Genomic DNA, 21,875 nt, shown 5'->3' with positions numbered 1-21,875 from the left:
TGTCACCACATAAATTGTCATCTTATATTATTAGGAATGTTTTTTAGAAAATACCGTACATGCTTCTCCGAGCATGCCATTATAAATTTAAAATATATATATATAGAGAAAAATAATAAAATATGGTCCAAAAAGAAATTTAACTAATCTAATCATTGCATTAATAAAAAAAACCATTATAGGATCTCGAATGCACAAATTAAGAATATTACTGAAGAAAAAAGTTAGAAGGAAAAACAAAAAGAGCTTTTGAGATCAAGTTGATAATGAATGAAAAAGAAAGATTATTGAACTATATTGAAGATTTTGAGATTTTTTTTTTTTTTTTTTTTTTTTTTGCTTCACAACAACACTTTTTATGTGGACTTTTCAAAATTTCATTCCTTAGTGAAATCAAAACTACGATTGAAATAAATCTAAATTAAGAATAAAACAAAAATAAATAAATAATTAGATAAAACTAAAACTTTCCAATATTTTATTTTATGGGAAATTTCTTTATTTTGGTGAAAAAGATGAATCAAACAAATTAATAACAATAACAAATGGGAAATTAATCAAACTGTTCAAAAGATATTTTTATTTATGTGAGAGAGTTCGAGTTTGTTTTCCATGGCAAAATGCCCTGCTATATTTGCTGATTTTTATTTGATCAAATGTAATTTCATTTTATACTTTTGAGGCAATCCATTTAAACTGCTCTAAATATCAAGTGCACTATTGTAATGAAAATATTTGGTGGAGGCGTTTACACAGGGGAAAAAAAAAAAAAGAAGAAGGAAGAAAATAATATATTAATAGTAAATAAGAATGTTCTATCTATAAATTACTAGTTATAATGGGCTTAGACCAAATTCTTAAATAAGTCGTAACTCATAGTAATACTTTTTGGAATTCGGTAACAACAATTTCAAAGGTAGGCAGAATAAAGATTTTATTGAAATGAAAATATCAGGGTCAACACCAATAATATTAGACCTCACCTACCACTCACTCTTATCAATTAATTTATAATGTATTCCAAATTTGCATTGCCCTTTGACCTTCCTCACTAGAAGAGCAATTACAATGCTTTGGTTTTTTTAAGTGCAAGCACATTCTATCATGGTCAAATAAGGAAGTCAGACTTCTAGGAGACGATTATTTTGGATTTTAATTGAACAATTTAATCAGTTTTCTTCTCAAATCATCAAAATGAATAACAAATGCTACAGGATGTGATTTTGAATTCCTAGGTCTATGCCAATCCATCTAAAAAAGAAAAGAAGAAAAAAGTTCTATGCTAATAGAAAAGATTAGGCATAAAGAGAAGAATTAGTCAAATAATGTGACTATCCTGAAACCAGCCTAAAAGTTATACCTAAACAAGAAGACCTCTAATGGAAAAGAGAGCAGAAAATAAAAAAACATATATAATATACGGACACTAGAAAAATAACTATTTGATATATATATATATATATATTTTGGTGAATGCCAGCTATTTCAGCTTTGATAGAAGAAAACGTAACAAGCCAAACGAAAAAGAATATTCACCAAAAACAAAGAAAAATGAGGGGGGGTGGGGGGAGAAAAAGAATAAATAAAGGGCCAAATCTGAAAGAAAGAAAACAAAATTTTTGCTTAAGCCAAAAAAAAAAAAATAATAAAACAAAAAAAAAGAAAACAAAATTTTTGGGTTCCGAAGTCTTATCCTTCTTTTACAATGATTGATTGATAGGGCATTTTAATAATGGTGGCTCGGAATCAAAAGATGATTCAAATTCAAGACTAGACAAAACCAATTAATTATCACTTTGCCCCTCCATGAGTTCTTCAAATCATATTTGTGAGGAAAAACAAAAACAATCAAGGTGAAAATAAATTTCATCATATTATGGCCTACAATGGGAAGAATCACAAGCAAAACACTGAGGGGCCCACTCCAATCCCACGGTGGAACCTGTTTCCATATGAACACCATGACCCATTAGTGAAACTGTGTGTGGGACCCATTACTTAGGATTCTCTCAAATTTGGGTCCCATGTCTTCTTCGGGCAGCCAAATACGTGTCTTGGGGGCCTACAAGAAAGTGTTTTTTTTTTTTTTTTTATGTTTTTTTAAGTCTGCCAGAATGGCATGGGAATAGAACAAGACGTACACAAAAAGTCAATAATATCAACTTTTTTCCCGCAAAGGGATCAGCAGATCATGAATCTGACGGCTATCAGATTTCAAATACTAACAACGAGTCAAACAGAGTCAATAGGGCTCTTTAACAGAAATGAGGCAGTTTCCTTTACTGTAGTTATTGCCTTATGGGATTAGTTATCTTAGTTTTCATTCCATTTATAGAGATTGAGGTCCGAAAGCATTTATTAAATTTTTTTCATTCCATTTATTTATATATATATATATTTTTTTTATTTCCATATCATCCACTTTTATATATATATATATATATATATATATTATTTACCAAAAAAACCATATATATATATATATATATATATATATGTATATATTATGGAAATTTTAACTTCCAACTAAAATTTTTAAGATGTAAGCATTTATAATAGACCAACTAGTCAGACTTGTAAACTTCTTTTTGTTTTTTTTCCCCAAAATAATTGGTTAAATTTTAATTCTTTATTATTATTATTATTATTATTTGGATATGTTGCTTTTTTTTATTTTAACACTTGAAATGCTCAAAAAACCACTTGAGATTTTATTAAAATCCTGTCGTGAAATCCAATAAAATGAGCTCATAGATCATATTTTTCCCTTTCAAACAAAACTAGAACAATGTTAGATGGCTTTTTTATTATTATTCTTAGGAATGTATGAATTGGAATTCAGAACCATTGAAAATTTTACTGTTGAGCTGTCCATAAAATATATTTTAAATGGACTTAAGATCTTGACAATGTAGCAAATTACTCTTTTTTGAAGTGCATAAAAAAAAGTTAGCAATGAAAGATAAGAATGATGATACATCCCTATTACTTCTAGCGACTTCAATTCCCAAAGTAATTTAAATGATAATTCAATATCAGTAAACTACTTAGACAATAGAAAAACTCATAAATGAAATTCCTATACCCAACGGTATAGACTCAAGACATAGATAATCGAACTTCGCACAGCTTATGAAAATAAATGCATGATTTGCCAACTAAGCAGACACTGAAAGCCGCAATCTTGTCATTATTGGGTACCACTTTTTGTTTTGACAACTATTATTTTTCTGCTTACCACATAAGAATTGTTAATTACAGGCAGTTAAAAATTAAGATAAAAAAACATAACCCTCCCTTATATACACACATATATCTTAATCTCTGATTAATTTGTCATCGTAATCAATTCAATTTTACCAAAATATACAGACAAATTGTTGAATCACCCTAACTTAAAACAAAATATTTAATTTTATAAAACCCATTTTGGTCATCCATCCAAGGACTAAAATATAAAGCAATGGCTAATAACCTCGGGACATAATGTCTGAACACAAGTTATTGTCAAACACAAAAATTAAAGATCGAGTCCACTAAACAAGAACTGGTGGATTTAAATTTAATTATATAATTGCCCAAAAAATATCACATACAGAGAGGACGAGAATGCCGGTGGAGTAATAGTCAAAGAGATGGAGAAACTGAAGGCTGCCTACTAGCACCATGTGACAGACCTCATCGTCACTATACGTTCGCATTAAAGTCTTCCTCTACCCAGTTCCTCCTTCATATCATATATATAAAGCTTTGCCTTTTTTTTTTTTTTAAAACTCCTGCTCTCACTCTCTCTGTCTCTCGCTTTTCTTGGATCCAATTCCCAACTCTATTAGATCCCTGCAGCTCTGGTCCAATAGATCCTGGAGATCATAATATTCCTAGATTTCAGAAACAATGGCTTCCCTACTTTTGTCTTTCTCTCTCAGAAAGGTACTCTTGCTTTATCTAGTTCTGTTTCTGTTTAGTTCTGTTCTTCTCTGTTCTTCTTCTGAGCCTCAACTTCAGAGCTCACAATTTCTTAGGAGAAGAAAATTGTTGGGAGTTGAAAAAGAAGATAAGCCTCTGAAAAAGAAGATTTCCAGTACTACTAGTACTACTACTTCTTCCCTATCCGCCAAAAACCAAACCAAACCCGTCAAGCCCAGCCTTTCTTCTAAAAACCAGACAAAACTTGTGAAACCCAGTATTTCTGATGCCAAGAACCAGACCAAGATTGTGAAATTCACCAACAATTCGACCAAGAGTTTGTCAGTTACTAAGATTGAGATCAAGAAGCTCAATTCCACTTCAAAGACCAAGAAGCTGAATTCCACTTCCAAAGCCTCAGACTCCACCAAATCCAATACGTCTTCTTCCAATAACAAAACCTCAGATCTAATCAAGCTTAGCTCAGCCAAGAACAAAACAACCAAACCCACCACCACCACCACCAATACCAAACAAACCCAAATCAAGGTGGAATCCCAGAAGCCAAACAAGAATCAGAAAACGGATCAAAAGCCACCCACCAATCAAAAACCCATCAAGAAAAAACCCCAACCCAGCTGGATTGAACAAGACGAAGAAGACGACCTCGTCTCGGAATTCACGGGTTTGCCCTCCAAGTTCCAGCAAACCCTGATTCCAGACCTCGAGAAGATCTCGATGACCTCCAAAGCTTATCTGAACAAATACAACAAAGAGATCACCAAGGGATTCAAACCCATCGTCGGGAACAAATACGCATCCACAATCGCTTCCTTTGTCTCTTTCGCATTCATACTCATTCCTCTTCTCCTCGTTTCGTTGATTTTCAATCGCATCAAAGCCTATTTCTCAATCCAAAAGCTCTTGATCTTCATCCAAGTCTACCTCGCCATCTACTTCACGATTCTTTGTCTCTCCTCACTCGTAACTGGCCTCGAACCCCTCAAGTTTTTCTATGCGACTTCCAAATCCAATTACATTTGCCTGCAGGTTCTGCAAACCCTCGGCTACGTACTGTATCTTCTTCTCCTTCTCATGTATCTGATCTTGGTCTTTTCCACTGATTGTGGGCTCGGATCGAAATTACTCGGCCTGGCCCAAACTTTCGTGGGTTTCGCGATCGGGTTGCATTATTACGTGGCGGTGTTTCACAGGGTCGTGCTGCACCAACCGCCCAAGACCAATTGGAAAGTCCACGGGATTTACGCCACGTGTTACTTTTTGATTTGTCTGTGTGCTACTGCTGAGAGGAGGAAGAAGGCTTATTTGGAAGAAGGTGGTGAAGAAGGAAAGAAGAACTAAAAATTTCTTTGGATTTTTTTTTTTTTAATAAATAAAATCAGGTGCTTCCAAATACCATCGAGCTCTTCTTGGTCTCAACCAATCAGATTATTATTCATATACATTAATATTGTTTGCCAAACTTGGTTCTGATTGCCTGAGACCATTTCTTCTTTGTGGGTTTTTAGTTATTAGGAAACAAAAATTTGTTTCAATCAAAATATGTAGGGAGGAGCAAATGTAATGTGATACCATTGGTTTAAGCAAAATGTAATATTTTCATTTGGTATATTTGTTGGGATAAAAAAAAAAAAATTATATAAATTGTTCATCGCAAAGTTTATCTGTCTTTTTTTTGTTTTTTTGGGTTCACATGTTCAAAGGTGTACTTTCAATTTGGGAGTAAGATTTGGATTTTGTGGTGAGTAGTACAGTTTGGAAGTAAAAATTGAGAAAGAGACCGGAAGTATTAGGGTACTAACGTCATTTTACAGGCTACCGACGGCTTTGATATTGTGTCGGTGGCGGTTTTTAGACTAATATGCAACCGACAAATTAGCAAGCGTCAAAGAGTCCAAGTTTTTTTTTTTTCTAGGTTTGAGTAGCTTTCCATGCACAGAGTGTTGGCAGCGACCGAGACGTGACATGTGCCCCATTTATTTTATATTTTTTTGCATATAAATTAGTGAGGAGGGAAATTGGGAATACATTTTGTAAAACAAAAAATTTGTAGAAAGAACATTTGAATGGTAAAGTCCTTTTTTATATGGTAAGAGATCCATATACTGCGGATAATTAAATGGGTAATTAAAGTCTGTTTGTATAAGCTAGTGTCAAATCTGTTGGCAAAATATGGGTTGGATTCTTCCATTTTTACCATCGAATTAGTGCTAGTAATATTATAGGTTACCAAATTTGCTTATTAAAATATTTTTTATTTAATATAATATTATTTTAACGTTAAAGAAATTAATATAAAATAAATTTGAATAGATGGATCTGTAAATAAAGAAGTGACTCAATGAAATTATGGCATAATGCCATAATTTATCTATAAGTTGCTAAACAGCTAAATAGTATTAGCATTACTGTTGAATTAAGCTAGTATATCGAAGTTTTTATGAATGGAATTTATCATATTGCCAACCAAAATCATTAGCCTTTTTTTTTTTTTTTGGGTTTCATCATTTTTCTTTGAGAGTACATTTATATGAGCACTTATTTTTTAAAATATTTTTTGTTAATAAATATTTTATAAAATAAATAATAAATATTTAATTAGATATTTTTAAATTTATTTATGATATTTTTATATTTCAATTAATGCATTAATTTATTTTTTATTTTAAACAATTATTTTAAAAAACATCAATTTTGATGTTTCTCTTTAAAGCATTTGAAGTACTTGTTTTTATGAAAATAATACTTGATAATATTTTATCATACAAATAACAAAATAATTTTTTTTCCCTTTTTATCTTTATAGCATTTATTTTAATTTCGGAAAGCGCTGACAAATACACATTTGGTCACGGGTAATGTATTTCTATAGCCCTATAGGTAATATCAACAAACACGAATTAGCGGTTTCATGAAGTTTATTTGCGACAGCATAATTTATTTGCTAAGAGTAAAATGAGTACAAATTTGCTTGTAAGAGCCTACAATAAATTCAGAATCTTATTAAATCTTGAAATATACTTTATAAGTGAAATTAATAATGCTCAAACTAAAAGCTTGAGAAGGAGAAGTATAAATATGGTGGGTAGTGATGGTGAAGGTTCTTTGATAAACTAGATTTGAACATGGTGAAGTTTCTTCCAAAAAATGGTTGGTCCCCTACTAATAAATTATACATCCACTTGGGTTTAATACAAACTCCACACACACAGCACACAATCTGCTTTAGCTGACAAAGACAGAATTAAATGTGGGAAATTAAGCTCGGTGTTTTGGCAAGCAAGCCAAAAAAAATGCATGATGCGTATGATTCCAACACAAACATAAACATGCCTATTTCACCAAAATAAATAAATAAACATGCCTATCATTCGAAACAAGATTCTTCCTCGAGCACATTCAGGAAGTTGTGGGTTTGGTTGGGCTTGTGTGGAACACTATTGGCATTAAGAAGCCCACATTTACATTGATCTGGACCGGAATATCTGATCTTTGGACCTACATGTCCGGCCCCCTTTTATCCAACAGTGGGGTCATAGCCCAAACCACAGCCAACCTAGAAAGCCACAAGGAGAACATTCCCATATATAATTATTTTTATATAAAAAAAAAACTAAAAAGAAAAAAAGAAAAAGACATGTTTGCCTTTAACATGACAGAGTCTGAAAATTTTAAAAACCAAGTCCTTGTACAAAGGAGAAGAAACAAAATTAAAATTAAAATTTTGAAAAAATAAATAAAAACAACAACAACAACAACCATCTTATTAGCTTCTCAATCGGCATGAGATAAAGCAATAATCCAGTTTCTATGAAGGAGCTCTTTGCATCCACCTGTACGATCAGTCTGCTTCTCCTCTTATGAGACATGGTATCTACCGATCGGGTATTTACATATTACATACACGTTTTCTAATAGATTAGAAGAGATTTCCCACCGTGCCCATTTACTAATCTATTTATTGGGCTCGCTTGGTTTTCTCTTAGCTTTCCTTCCCTTGTCCCATGTATTTAAAGAGGAATCGGATTCGGGTGAATAATGAATTCACTCGCTTTACTTTAGTGGTAATTCAAGACAGATAAAGGAACAGAAAGGATGACATTCATTTGTCTCTCATGCGTATAGCTCTTGCAATAATACATATTGTTCTGACACCAATGCTTATAAAAGCGTGTAAATTTCAAGGTCTTTCGAATCATTCTACTTAAATATATTAGGAATGCGATGGAATGTTATGAAGACTCCGTAAGACATAATTTTGAATCTTGAAATCCTAGTTGGATCGCCTGAGTTTTCAATGAAGCTGCTTAATTATTAATCCTTATGTGAATGAGTTCTAACCATGAACTTTACAAGGCAATTGTTTTTTTTTTTTTTTTAAATAAGTTAATTGAATTTTAATATCTGTACTTTGATTAAATTGCATTAACTACTTAATTTATAATTTATTTCATATCAGTTATATTTCCAAATTGATTAACATAAAGTTTAAAAATTACAAAAATTAGTTTAGTTTTCTTATTAGTTGTTCTATCATTTTTTCTCATTTTATTTCGAAATTGAGGAAATGAATTAGTTTTCTTATTTTTCTGAAATTTTTATTAAGAAACAAATTGAACTAATATAAACCAAACTATAAATTAAAAAACTGATGTGAAATGTTTTAAATTCAATGAAAATGTCTTAAAATACTAAAGTGTAATTAATTTTTAAATCAAAAGTACCATTAATATTTTTCATTCTTTATTATATTATTACATATTTTGGTAAATCGTCATCCTGAAGCTTTTGTAAGCATTGTTAAATGATGTTATAATTCCGCAAGTATACGGATCACACAAATAATAAAGTGATGAGTGAGTATCTTTTCCACAAAGATTGATATTTGAACATTTGCTAAGTATCAAAATTATTAATTAATTATTTTTATTTAGGCACCCAGTTTAACTAAAAACTAGTGTGAATGTAAATTAAAACTAATATTAAATTTAAACTAAAGTAGTAAGATAAGAAATCAAGATAAATAACATACATGAGTAATGAAAATGGTAAATATTATGATCTAAAGCTTTAGGATTTTGATTTTCCTCTTATTTTTCCTATAATTGAACTTAACTTGGGTGATTACTATTGGATTTCTATCCTTAATTCTAACCAAAAGGTTTTTAATTACATCCAATTTCATATCCCTAGAAAAATTAGAATCTATAGATAATTAGTGGAAATTCGAGAATCTCTTCCTAAATTAACCTAGAAAGCCATGCATTAATTCCGCTTTTCTTGGTTACCCACTTCCTAATTAAGCTTTCCAACTCTAATTAAAATATGGGTTGTGTAATCCTAGTGACAAATCCATTAAATAACCATTTCCTAAGGAGAAATTTATAAATCTATCCAATACCCAATTGATTTCCAATCTAATTAGGCATATTAAAATATTAAATCCAAGGAATACACAAGAAAAAAATAGAATTGCATAATAGTAATCAACCCATCATTCAATTACAATCCAAATAAAAGTTCCATCAACATCATAGATGATAAATCTACCAATCCATATACAAATATAAATCAAATCCAAAATAGAATATATATTTATCATTAAACCCATGTCAAGTACAATATGTATATATATATAGATATCCAAATACAATTTAGAGAGTAATAAAATATAGAGAAAACTCAAAGGAGGAGGAATCGTGTAGAGGAATCTCTTCAATCTTCAATCTTCTTCCAAGCCGAAGCTTTCTCTCTTAGATTTTGCTCTTTCTCTTTCTAAATTGAGTGTGTTGCTCTCTAATCCTTCTCCAAGTACAGTGGTGGCTCCTTTCTTTTTCCTCTCTACCAAGCCTCCTCAAATAAAGGCCCTCCAAATCATCTATAAAACCCTCGCCTTAAATCTAACATTTAGATCAAGATCAAAGGATCCTAGATATGCATATAGTTTTCACATTCCTAATTTAAATGAAGTCACATGATTTGCATATGCAAATCTCTACACTAAAAACACATATTTTGCACATGCTCTTATTAAAACTCCAATTTTAGCAAAGTCAATAAAAGTCAAAATTAAAAATTAAAGCATGAAAAGTTAACATTTTGAAAAACTTCAATAGTGGGTGGTATGTTTGACTTGATTGAGGTATGGTGAGCCTTCTTTCTCTCCAAAATGACCTCCAAAGCTTTAAAAAACATGAAAATTACTTTTAATTTCACTTTAAAATTCACCTACATAAGTACACAAAAACATATCAAAATAACCATAAATACTTAAGTTTTTCATAAATAATTAAAGTAGAGAAAACTAAATAAGTGAGCTAAAACTCACTTATCATTTACGAGCTTTTAAATTCTAATATTATTATTTCACGCTACTGAGAATATTATACTACATGACTATCGTGAGTTTTTATGATTCAATTGGATTATTCTCATTTGCTACGCATGAACACACCAACTTGTTTGTTAAAGTTTAAAAATTTATAACTTTTATAGTAAAAATATTTACAAATTGCAATAAAAGGCACTTCTTTTTTTTTTTTTTTCATTCAAGGGTGTGTTCTCTTTTCGGATCGCTACAATTTTTGGTCTTTAGTGTTTGTTATTTTTGAATAGTCTCTAATATGTATATAAATGTAAGTAACATGGATGTGAATTGATAATTTTCTTTCTATTTCGTTTTTAAAATTGCAAATTGGAAACACATGCAAGGCACATATAGAAAGCGAAGTGAGGTCTAGATTACTAGGATTGAAGAGTGTATGTATTCTTTCTACCAAAAAAAAAAAGAAAAAGAAAAATCAGATGGAGAAAAGAAGATTGTATGTATTCATGTGTTTTTTGATAACTAGATTGTATATATCCATGTACATAGAGATCAATAATTGTGGAAACATTGGAATTTTGTAAAAAGTTTGAAAAGCCATATAATGGACATGACTAGGGATTGATCCAAGAGAAAATGGATGAAATGAGTTGTCTATGTCATGGGTGGGCCATATCCTTCCATTTCCTTGGGTTGGAATCAGCCCCAACACGCCTACTCTATTCTAATCTACTCTAGTCTACTCCATAACTTTCATCATTATTTCCCACTTCTTATATCCTCCATCACACTTGGTCTGAGCCTGAGCTCTCAAACTTCCAACTTTAATGCCTATTTGCAGTGAAAATGGCAGTTCGTTACTTGGATTTGTTGGATCTGGAATTTCTCACTGTCGGTTTATTTGTTCAGAGGAAAACAAAAATTTGAAAGAGAAATACTACTTTGGGAGCCTATGAGCAAACTTTTTATATTGATCGAGTTAGAAAAAAGTACTCTTAGCAGATAACCATTTATGTTTAGATTTTGTGAGCCACTAAAAGAAAGAAAGAAAAAAAAGTTCACCAAAAAAAAAAAAAAAAAAAAAAAAAGGAAGAAAAACTAATTACTTGTTAGATAATTATATACTTATAAATTGACCATACAAGTTTAAATTATTTCATAAACCTATATTTTAAGTATATTTTTTATTTAATATATGTGCTATATTTTATTGCTCTTCCTATTTTCTTAATAAAATAATTTGTTTAATATATATGTCTTTATCATTTTTTTTTTATGAAGAAATGTAATACAGAATCTGAACATAACATTGTAGAAAATTCAAAAATATGCGTTTACACAACGAGTACAATAAGCCAATAACTTTGGAATTAGGAAGAAAAAAACAAAAAGAAAAGGAAAAAAGTCAATAACTTTGGATTTTATTGTCTCTTTGGAACAATTCCAGTGTTTGTCACTGATTTCCATGAAAAAGAGCCTCAAATATTTCCTCTCTCATATAATATATATATATATATATATAAAGGATTTCATTTCAACTTTAATAAAAAAGAAAAAAAGAATTTATCCAAATTATAACATGTGTCCCATTATATTAATGCATTAGAAAATAAAAATTAGCCATTGGGGAAGTGTCAAAAATCCTATGGCCAGATATATATATATATATATATATATATATAAATATATATGGGTTAATTTCATTTAGATCTTTCACATTTAGTATAATTCTAGATATTATTTTTAATTTTAACATAATTTTATTTATTTTTTTATTATTAAATTTTTTCGTTAGATTTATCTAAAAATAAATAATAAAGTAATTTTATATTAAAAAGGTGGATTTTATATGGAATTTTTTTTCCTTTTTTTTAGGATAAAAAAATATGGGTTTTTTTTGCCTTTCTTTTTTTTTTTTTTTTTAACCTGCAATGGATCTCCTCTCTCCTCCCCACAGCCATCTTCATATTTGCCAACTCAAGTTGGACCGCATGTAGCACCGGCCTCAGGTCCTCAACATTAAAAACCCTTTTCCTCTAAGCTTCCCAATATCCTATTAGCCATACCAAGGTATCCTCTAACCTTCCGAGATGGGTTTGCTTGAAATTGCCTGGTTTTGAAGAGCAAGCCATCGTTTTTGGTGCAAGGCTTGAGTTGGGTCGGTGAGACCAACGAAGAGGTGGAAGAGGAAGTAGAAGAGAAGGAGGAGAAAATGTCAGAAATATATTGTTTAGAGAAAACAGAAAAGACAGGTTTTGAATGGAGACGAATGATGTGGGGGAAGAAGTGAGATTGAAGCTTTTCTTGATTGATGAATATGATAAGCATTGCGAATAGGGTTTTGGTTTTATTTATTTATTTTTATGTTACAAAAAACAAAAACTTTTATATTTTATAATAAATTTATTTTTTTTATATTTTTTTAAAATAATTTAAATAATTATATAATTATGCAAATAGAGTTTTTTTTATTATTATTATTTTTTTTTGGTTAAACCCTTTTTGCAAAACCTTTATATTGCTATATCAGTTCAGGTGTGATGGGTGAAACCGAGAAGACAAGCAAGAACAGAGACAACCTTCGTGACAACCCTTATAAGCTTACCTTTGACACCTGGCTTTCTCCTAATCATTATTTCAACATTTTTTTAAATTTTTATTAATTTCTTAATCCTAATTATTACATCAACTAATAAAACAAAAATATTAATATCATTGCAACATACCAAATAGGAAAGAAAATGAATTCAAATGGATAAATTACTTTGCAAGAGTGACAATTGAAATTTTAAGATCTATTTTGTATTTTTTCTTAAACTGAAAATCTAGCTAGAATTTTCCCAATATGTATAGATATATTTTCCTCCCACAACCAATAAAAGGAGATGCATCACAAGAGAAATAAATACTTGATGTTACACCCATTGCTTTTATTTTTTGTTTTTTTCTTTGCTAATATTGTCAAACCCATTACTTTTCTTGTTCTGGTTTTAGGTTTTCTAATTGGTAAATTGTTTTAAAAGTATAATAATCAAATTGTAGTGGTTAACAAATGTCTTCATTTCTTTATACCCATCCTTTTTAAGGAATTGGGATATTATTGTTGCCAAAAAAAGATAATAACAATGGGGATAAAATTTATTAAATGATTAAGAAAGTTCAAGGCAGCGATGAAAATTAAAGAACAATTGAGGGAGATTTTGGTAAATGACTGGTTGTCCGAATTCAAAAAACGGTAAGAAGAAGACAGGCGTGTAAGGAAATGGGACCCACCGCGAAACAACAAAAAGCGAAAATACTTCACACCATTGCCGCTATTATCATCCTCTAAAATTTGCGCCTGCTCCACCACCTTCACTACTTTGCTTTCCCATCTTTTCACCCTCACGCGCTCCTCTCACGCTCCTCTTTTTTTTAATTTTATTATTATTATATTTAGTGAAATCTTTTAATTCAAAATGCATTTGATTTAGCAGTAAAATTATTGAAAATTTATTTATAGGATTAGGATTCAAATTTTAATTTAGATGATATTTTCATATCTTCTAATTATAATAAATTTACTATGTTAAAAAAATTATTAACAAAAATAGTGCAATTTATCATTTTGCTGTCAAGTTAGAAAAATTTACCCTCGAATATTATTTTTTTCAAACTCAATTTTTTTTAACTTCACTTTATAATTTAAAATAAAAATTTTTTTGCCGAACATTACAAAATATACAAAATATATTTTCTATATGATTCAAAATTATACATTTCAACTATCAAAATTAACTCTATTCGTCGTTTGAAATTTATATTTGATTAATATCATTTCTGTATAGAAAATTTATTTTTACTAATTAAGGTTCCAAATTATATAACGCAAATCTTCAAATGAAAACACTAAAAATATAGGTGTGTATGTATATATATATATATATATATATACCGATAACAGTTTTTTTTTTTTTTCTTATTTTGCCAAAATAAAGGAAAACGAGCGCGTAGGAAAACAGTGTTCATTTTTTGGGAACTGAAAATTCTTTTAAGGAAATGTGGCAAAAAGTTGAAACAGTGCGAAAAATTTTCATGGCTAAAGTTTTTGGCATATAAGATCTTCTCTGGCTGTCAGAATCAAAACTCTCCGATAAAAACGTCGTCGTCTTCATTCTCTCTCTCGTTTTCACTCAGATGCTCTCCTTTTGCCGCTCCAGTTCGGCAACAAACGGAAGCAGAAGCTGATAGAAAATAAAATAAAATAAAAAAAAGAAGAAGCCAAAATAATAATCTTCTTTTGCCAAAACACCACAAAGCTTTCATCTTTTGGCTTCCAAGGTTTACTCTCTCAACCTCCATTTTTATACAGTTTTATATTTTTGCATTTCATTTTCTTCTTTTTTTTTTTGTGGGTTTTTCTTGTTTTTTATATTTTATTTTATTTTTCAATGTTTTTGAAAATCAGAGTCTATAAGGTTCATTGTAGCTGACTCTTCTCTCTAGGAGTAGTATTATTAGGTCATCCTAGGTTGGGATCTTTTATTAAGAGCTTAAAAAGATAAAAATCTCATATTTTTCCTTTTTTTTCTTTTATTTTTTTTTAATTAAAAATTTTGATCTATTAATTAAATCTATTTCATTTGGTACTTTTATTTATTTATTTATTTTTTTTGCTGGACTATTTCATTGGGTACTTATGATTTAGTAAAGTTCTCTACTTTAGATCTGTTTCATTGGGTAATTTGTGTATCTGTCAGAAAAAAAAAAATCTTTTCTTTTCTGTTTAATCTCGTAAATATAATATTTAGTGGCATTTTTTTCTCACTATTTCGATTAAAGCTGCTGAAAATGTTCTTAATTTGTTTCAGTTGCTGTTGAAATTTTGTTTTTATTGCTTGTTTGTCTTTTTGCTTGAGAGATTTCGAGTGATTGGGTATATGTAAAATTTAACAGTTCATGCATGGTCTATGCTAAGATTTAGTTTATATATAATACTCACTTCTCTCTAAAGCTTTTTCTTCTTCCTCGCCCTTTTTTTTTTTTTTTTTTAGTTTTAATCAGTGAACTGAAGGTGGGATTCTATTTGAGAAAATTTTCTGTTCACTTGTGGCCTAATATACATATATACATGTATATATATATATATATATATTTTTTTTTTTTAATGCAAGAATGTTTTATGTACCAAGGTAAATTTTCTAGAGATACCATAGGAAAATGGAAGTTTGTTTTTGCAGCCTTTGACCTGTAGGAGTATGGATAAAATATGTTGAATAGGAATTTAAGTAGTGAAACCTATAAGCTAAAGCATATCGTGTTTTCATTCTGAATCTTGACAAATTGAAAGATTAGAAAATATTTAATGTCTCCAGGCTTTAAATATGTGTGGGTGTTGTCTTGGTTGTAGAAATTTGCCTTTGCATTTGTGTGCATAAATGATAGAAATAGAATACGACACAATACAGTTCTGCTGATTGAGTAAAATTATTTTTGGATTTGGAAATCGGCATTTAAATGCTTGGAAATTAGTGGTAGGCATGTTGTTCATGAAGAATAAAGTTTGTAAAATAAATTATACTTTAGCTATTCTCAAATAGTGTATATAATTCTGAATTTTAGATTATGCTAGATGCTAAGTCAATAACCCATTTGCAGTATTGAAGTACATACCGGATTCACCAGCCAGGGAAGAGTTGGATTGGTGCTCTATGAATATCTAGCATTAAGTATCCGAAGATGGATAAAGTATCAGCTGATTGTCCATACCCAGGATGTTTCTTTTGTGTCATGAAGGAAGGGAATCCAAGCAAACGTAGAGCAAGCATTCTGAAATTCTTTCGAGAACTTCCTGCGCAGGATGATGATGGTCAGGTTCTCCCTATCAGTGGCCTTTGGAACACTGCCATGGCACATCCAAATGATCCTGAGTTCATTGAGTTGGGGATTTTTGAATGCATGGCTGCACTAATATGGAAGGGTCTAAAGAACCTTCGCTGGCTTTCTCATGACCAAAATATATACATTCCTTATTATGCAGCTCATATTATTGGATCCTACACGATGAACATGGAAGAATTTGCAGAAAGTGCTGTGCATGCAGGGGTAATCCCTCCCTTGGTTGAACTTTTGAGAGGGAAGTTAACTTGGGTTGAGCAGCGAGTGGCCGTTCGAGCTTTGGGCCACTTGGCAACATATGCCAATACTTTCTCTGCTGTAGCTAGTCATGGTGAAATTCTTGAGCTTTCTATTCAACTGGCAATGAGTTCACTGGAGATAGTTTACTCACATTTTTATCAGTATGTTGATAGAAGGCTAAGCTATCACTGCGATCTTCTTACACGAGGCATGGGTGGTGTTGAGATGGAGTCCAGGAAGGCTGAGGAGTGGGCGAGTCAGTTGCAGTGCTGGTCCCTGCAGCTCATCAATTGCTTTGCTTTTAAACCAGAGTTTCTTCCGACTATTTGCAAGCCTGAATTCTTGATAAAATTACCTGGCATGTGGGGTGGGCTTGTTAATGAGAACTCACCAGCTGGAATTGGTTTATTAAGAACAATTTGTCATCATAAACTTGGTAGAGGACCTGTTGCTAGCTGCCCTGGTATTATTGAATCTTTATGTAACATTGCTCGGTCATCGGATGATTGGCAATATATGGCTATTGATTGTCTTCTCTGGTTGCTTCAAGATCCAAGTACATGTCACAAGGTAATTTTTCCTTCTCTCTTTTTTTTTTTTTTTTTTTTCTCTCTTTTTATCTCCTTTACAATATGCAAATCAATAAGTAATGGCGGATTAGCTTATCTAAAAATACATGGAAGATTGTGCACATGCAGAGTATCATATTCATTATGCTTGTTTCTGATTTTGGAAAGATCATGTAATGATTTTGTCTTTGTTGTCTGTTCTGGAACGATCGTAGCAATACATGGTGTTTAGTTTCAGTTATAAATTGGCAATCTTCAAAAAGGCTGTCAAAAGATAAAACTGGAACATATGCATCAATAACTGTAGTCAAGCTCCAAATTTAGTCTCTTTTCTTCTAAGTTCGGAAATAGTTTGCCCTTGTCTTTGTGAAGAAATAATCTAATCTGATTTAGTTTTAGTGCATATAACTACCTCCTGCACACTCTTTTTGATAATTGGCAAAGCCTATTTTTCAAACTATCATAACTCTTTCACTATTTACTCTTTTGAGCAATAAGTAAGTGGTGTTTACAATGGTTTATTCATCAATAAACCACTCTGCATGAGTTTTTTGGGGCTTTCTAGATCTTATTTTTGAAACATCAATTCAATATGTATTTGTCTTTTTTGCATTGTGAATGTTTTGAATACTATAATTTATATGTTCAATAACCTTTTTGAGCTGACTTTTTTTTTTTTTAGCTCTATTTTGGATTAACATTTTTATTGTGAATCTTACGGTCTGATAATTTTAAAATTTCACCCATGCTAGAAGATTGAAGGTGGAATGTAAAACGATGCTCTAATTACTTTTGGATGATTTTAAATAATTTACTAAACAAGTTCTTTACAACCAATTTGACACTTTAAATTTATATACACAAATTTCAATAGCTTACCTGATGCTAGCAACACCACTTGTATAGGTGATTGATAAGGCAGTACCTGCACTTGTAGACCTTGCTGAGATTACAACTCTTGGTGATCACAAGAAGCTTGGGGATTCTATTGTAAATGTTCTTCAGGAATGCATTCAATTACAAGGAACAGGTCGTAACTCTACTAGCAACCGTACAAAAGAATTGATTGAGGAACTAGTAAGTTCCAGGCAGAGATTGAAGTGGGAAAAAAATATGCCAAAAGAGGACCTCCATATAAAACAGGCAGCTGCATTGGTGGTCAAGCTTGAAGGAAATTCCTTGTTCTCTGCAGGAAATATAGCTGGAGCTGCATCAAAGTACTCAGAAGCATTGGCATTGTGTCCAGTGAGATCCAAAAAGGAGAGAGTTGTTCTGTACAGTAACCGTGCACAGTGCCATCTCCTTTTGCAACAACCTTTGGCTGCCATAAGTGATGCTACACGTGCTCTTTGTCTTCACAACCCACTTAACCGTCATGCCAAAAGCCTTTGGAGAAGAGCTCAGGCTTATGATATGCTGGGGTTAGCAAAGGAGAGCTTGTTAGACGCCATTCTTTTCATAAATGAGTGCTCTCAGTCAAATGATCCTGATTTGTCCTTGAGGCAAAATAAAGTTCCTGACTATGCTGAGAGATTAGTGAAGAAGCAAATGCGTGCAGCTTGGTTATTTAGAGAGGCTGCTATCAAACATGGTGGTGTCCACTGTGAGGGTGATGCTGGTGACATCTATGGCCAAGAAGCTGATGATTCTGAATGGGAGACGGCAAGTGAAAGTGATATAGGAAATGATGGAAGGGATGAAATGGGTGATGATGATGATGACGACGACGATGATGATAGTGAGTGGAAGAATGAAGATGAAAGGAAAGATAAATACGAGAAGCCATTGATGAAAGGTACTACTAACAATTCAGTACTTACCATATTTTAGTGCAATTAGTGTGCTTGGTATTTTGTTTGTGTGTAGAATTACTGTAGGACTTGCTTCCTCTTCAACTTAGCTCTTGTATAGGCGTTATTGCTTTAAGAATGCTTTAGGGAGGAGAATCTCATCCCAAATTTTTCTGCACCACCACTATGATCAAAGCATCATAAACATTTGTCCATCTAATTTTGTATGATCGTTATCCAATTTGTGTGCATCAACCATGTTTGTAGTTGACCACTTTTCAGTTAAAACGCAAAATTGTGAACATTAATCCAGACATACCTAAAAGTTTTTTGATTGTCTGTAAACATAAGACATTATGATAGCTTTCTTACTTTTGTATTTTTCTGTGATGCAGTAATATATCATTCCTTGTCTAACTCGCTAAAATTTTGCAAAGTATAGACATGAAAAACTATTGTGGTAGTAACTCGTGAAGACTGGTTTTCTTATATATTTTGCTACACAATACAATGTACTGGTATCTATAGCACAGTAACCTATAGGTAACAAGAACAGTTACGATCAGAAACATGAGGTCGTCAGAATGAAAATTCTCACGATTCTGATTTTGCTGGTGGTTATTGTTATTCTTTTCCTTTTCCATTGCAAATTGAAGAACCATGTATGCTAAAATTCCCTTACTATAGTTCACTTTAGAAATGCTTAGCAGCCCGATAAATATCCACCAAATTTGTGTTGATTGCAATTAATTTCATTATTGACACTCCAATACTTCTTTGTTTTTTTCTTTTTGACATTTTCCTTTTGTGCAATCTGGTTGGCTTATTGTCTAAATTGAGCAAACTTCCAACATTTTTTTTTCCTGTGTAATGTCCTGTTTAGGAATTCATTTTTGTTCATATTTTTGGTAAGCCATTGTCTTGCATTTGTTGCATCTGGATAACACTTCCTTATTTATGCTTAATGCTTATTAACATATCTGTCTTGAAAACTTCGTACTTTTCATGTGCATGGTAACATGTTGGATGTATCCAATGGTCGTCGTATAATAAAAGGCCTGTTTGAATGCTTTATTGTCTAAACATTAAGTTGGATGTGTTTATTTGATACAGACCTAAAGCGTGGATACAATGTGCAGCTTGTGGAAGAAGATACATAAAATCGGATCGAAGGTCCGCCTTTCATATCTGAGTATATGCCACAGCAGGTGTGGAAACGAATGAATGAAGATGTCCAGCACAAATGGTGTCTCAATGGTTCGCCATTCTCTGTCGTTTAAAAGAAAAGAAAGATGTTCTGATCTTGTGTCTAAAATGGAAACTTGTTTTATATATTTTTCTTCTTTTTTTATTTTTTAAAAGTTTTCTCCGATTTTCGGTGTTAACATTCAACTGTAGAAAAAAGGATGAAGAATTTTTTTTTGTTGTAAGAACAAATAGAGTGTAGGGGAGGTCATGAAGTCTTTGGAGTGACTTGAGAGAGAGAGAGAGAGAGAGAGAGAGAGGGGCTTGTGTATATGAAAACCTTTTAGTGTTTTTTCACTTTGAACTCATCTATTATTTACTTTGAATGTTGGTTGTGATTTGATGGTTAGTTTTTTTCTCATCTATTATTTACTTGAATGTTGGTTGTGATTTGATGGTTAGTTTTTTTCTCATCTTTATTATTGTAATAAGTTATGTTTTTTTTCTCATCTTTATTATTGTAATAAGTTATGTTATTTCTAATTTTATTTATTTATTTATAATTCTGGGATAATGGGGATTTGAATTTGGCATCATTGTGTGATGAAACAACAGTGGCAAAAAAAGCTTTTCTCCAAGGGACATCAAATTAGTGTTATTTGAGTTTGTGTTTTACTAGGAGTTGTTAGGATTCTTGTGACTGGAAACTGCACGCTTTATTTGTAAGTGGATCCATGACTTTTGTGGTGGTGCTAATTAATCAGGCAAAGCTTTTTCACTGCCAATGCCATAATTCCTTTATAAATTCTGTAATTGCTTAAATGTTTTTGGGTAAGAACATGAATAAATTTTTTTGAAATGATTTTAATACAATATCCAATCCAATATATGCATGTTGTCATCTTATGTTAGGAGTCTTCTGGGCCAGGATAAAATTAAAATTACTAAATTCATAAATGTAGACATATAATTTTGTTAATCAGGATAAGAGTTATGTGTGAATGTCATGTCTCTTGAAATGCGTGCCTTGTGGTCAGTTCAGACGTACAATACGAGCAAACATGGGTGAAGAATTCTACATTTTAACTGGCTGTTACTATTAAAACGCCCACCAGCCCCTCTTTATGTACATCTATTCTTATCCTACCTTCTACAAAAAATTTATTTATAGTGAATTTAAATTCTACTTGCTATCACAATTAAATTTTTTTTGATGAATTGCTACGACAATTTAATTGGTTTTAAACAACCGAAGGATTTACTTTTTCCTATAGATTTTTTATTTCAAAATATTTAATATATTAAATAATTATGACAAATAGCATTTTTAAAAGATATAATTAATGAATAATTACTTTTTTAAATAATTTTAAATTTAAATTCTCTAAAATTATGTTAAAAAAGTAACAAGTAGTATTAAATGTCTTCCATCCTGCGTGGGAGTTGCATCCCCTTTAACATTTTTCAGTTGAAATTAATTAATATATATATATAAGTAAAATTAAAGAGTTATTGTGGTTTAGGATTATTATTATATATTTTTATTTTTTTATAATAGTATTATTAGCCCTCAAGGACGGCTACCTTGCAGGAGCATGTTGCTACTTGTCGGAGGTGGGTGTGTGCAAAAATAAAAATATGTGAATGTTTAGCATCTGTCACCATTTGGTGGCGCCCATTTTCTTTTCTTTTCTTTTATTTGTTTTTTGGTTTTTTGTTTTCTCTTTTTTTTTTTTTTTTTTTCGTAGCAAAAAGAAAATGGCGGGTGACATGCAAAGCAGTTTCCACCTTTGGCCCGTGTACACCTGTTTTCATTGACAGCATGCCATTTGGAAATATAAGAAAAACACAAAAATAATACAGAAAACTTGCTTTTCCCATTGACTTTTTTAAAATTTTTGTTTTTACGAAGCCCTGTTGTTTTCCAAATTGATTGAATAAACGATACACGCAAGTTTCATA

The 21,875-nt window shown here is 31.3% G+C and overlaps 2 protein-coding genes across 3 annotated transcripts; both read left to right on the top strand.

Moving 5' to 3' along the window:
- Window positions 1-3,371: 3,371 nt before the first annotated feature.
- Window positions 3,372-5,601, top strand: LOC107425177 (uncharacterized). Its single transcript, XM_016035127.4, has one exon. The coding sequence runs from the start codon at window positions 3,895-3,897 to the stop codon at window positions 5,266-5,268; it is 1,374 nt and encodes a 457-aa protein (XP_015890613.3). The 5' UTR covers window positions 3,372-3,894; the 3' UTR covers window positions 5,269-5,601.
- An 8,677-nt stretch (window positions 5,602-14,278) lies between these two features.
- On the top strand, window positions 14,279-20,322 carry LOC107425179 (uncharacterized). Of its 2 annotated transcripts, none has more exons than XM_048479771.2 (4): window positions 14,279-14,572; window positions 15,890-16,939; window positions 17,845-18,733; window positions 19,868-20,322. In XM_048479771.2, the coding sequence occupies exons 2-4, from the start codon at window positions 15,971-15,973 to the stop codon at window positions 19,918-19,920; spliced, it is 1,911 nt and encodes a 636-aa protein (XP_048335728.1). In that variant the 5' UTR covers window positions 14,279-14,572; window positions 15,890-15,970; the 3' UTR covers window positions 19,921-20,322. The 2 variants fall into 2 exon arrangements, with proteins under 2 accessions (XP_048335728.1, XP_015890615.1); XM_016035129.4 differs by having other exon boundaries at window positions 14,282-14,572; window positions 19,842-20,322.
- Window positions 20,323-21,875: the final 1,553 nt, after the last annotated feature.

The sequence above is a fragment of the Ziziphus jujuba genome, chromosome 7, assembly GCF_031755915.1.
Source record: "Ziziphus jujuba cultivar Dongzao chromosome 7, ASM3175591v1".
In the NCBI taxonomy this organism is placed as follows: domain Eukaryota; kingdom Viridiplantae; phylum Streptophyta; class Magnoliopsida; order Rosales; family Rhamnaceae; genus Ziziphus; species Ziziphus jujuba.
This window is presented reverse-complemented; position numbering and strand designations above follow the sequence as displayed.

Coding starts and splice junctions, on each gene's coding strand:
- LOC107425179 (XM_048479771.2), top strand. CDS start 15,971: ATGGATAAAGTATCAGCTGATTGTCCATACCCAGGATGTTTCTTTTGT. Junction 16,940..17,844: donor ATCCAAGTACATGTCACAAG/GTAATTTTTCCT, acceptor CCACTTGTATAG/GTGATTGATAAGGCAGTACC. Junction 18,734..19,867: donor CGAGAAGCCATTGATGAAAG/GTACTACTAACA, acceptor TACAATGTGCAG/CTTGTGGAAGAAGATACATA.
- LOC107425177 (XM_016035127.4), top strand. CDS start 3,895: ATGGCTTCCCTACTTTTGTCTTTCTCTCTCAGAAAGGTACTCTTGCTT.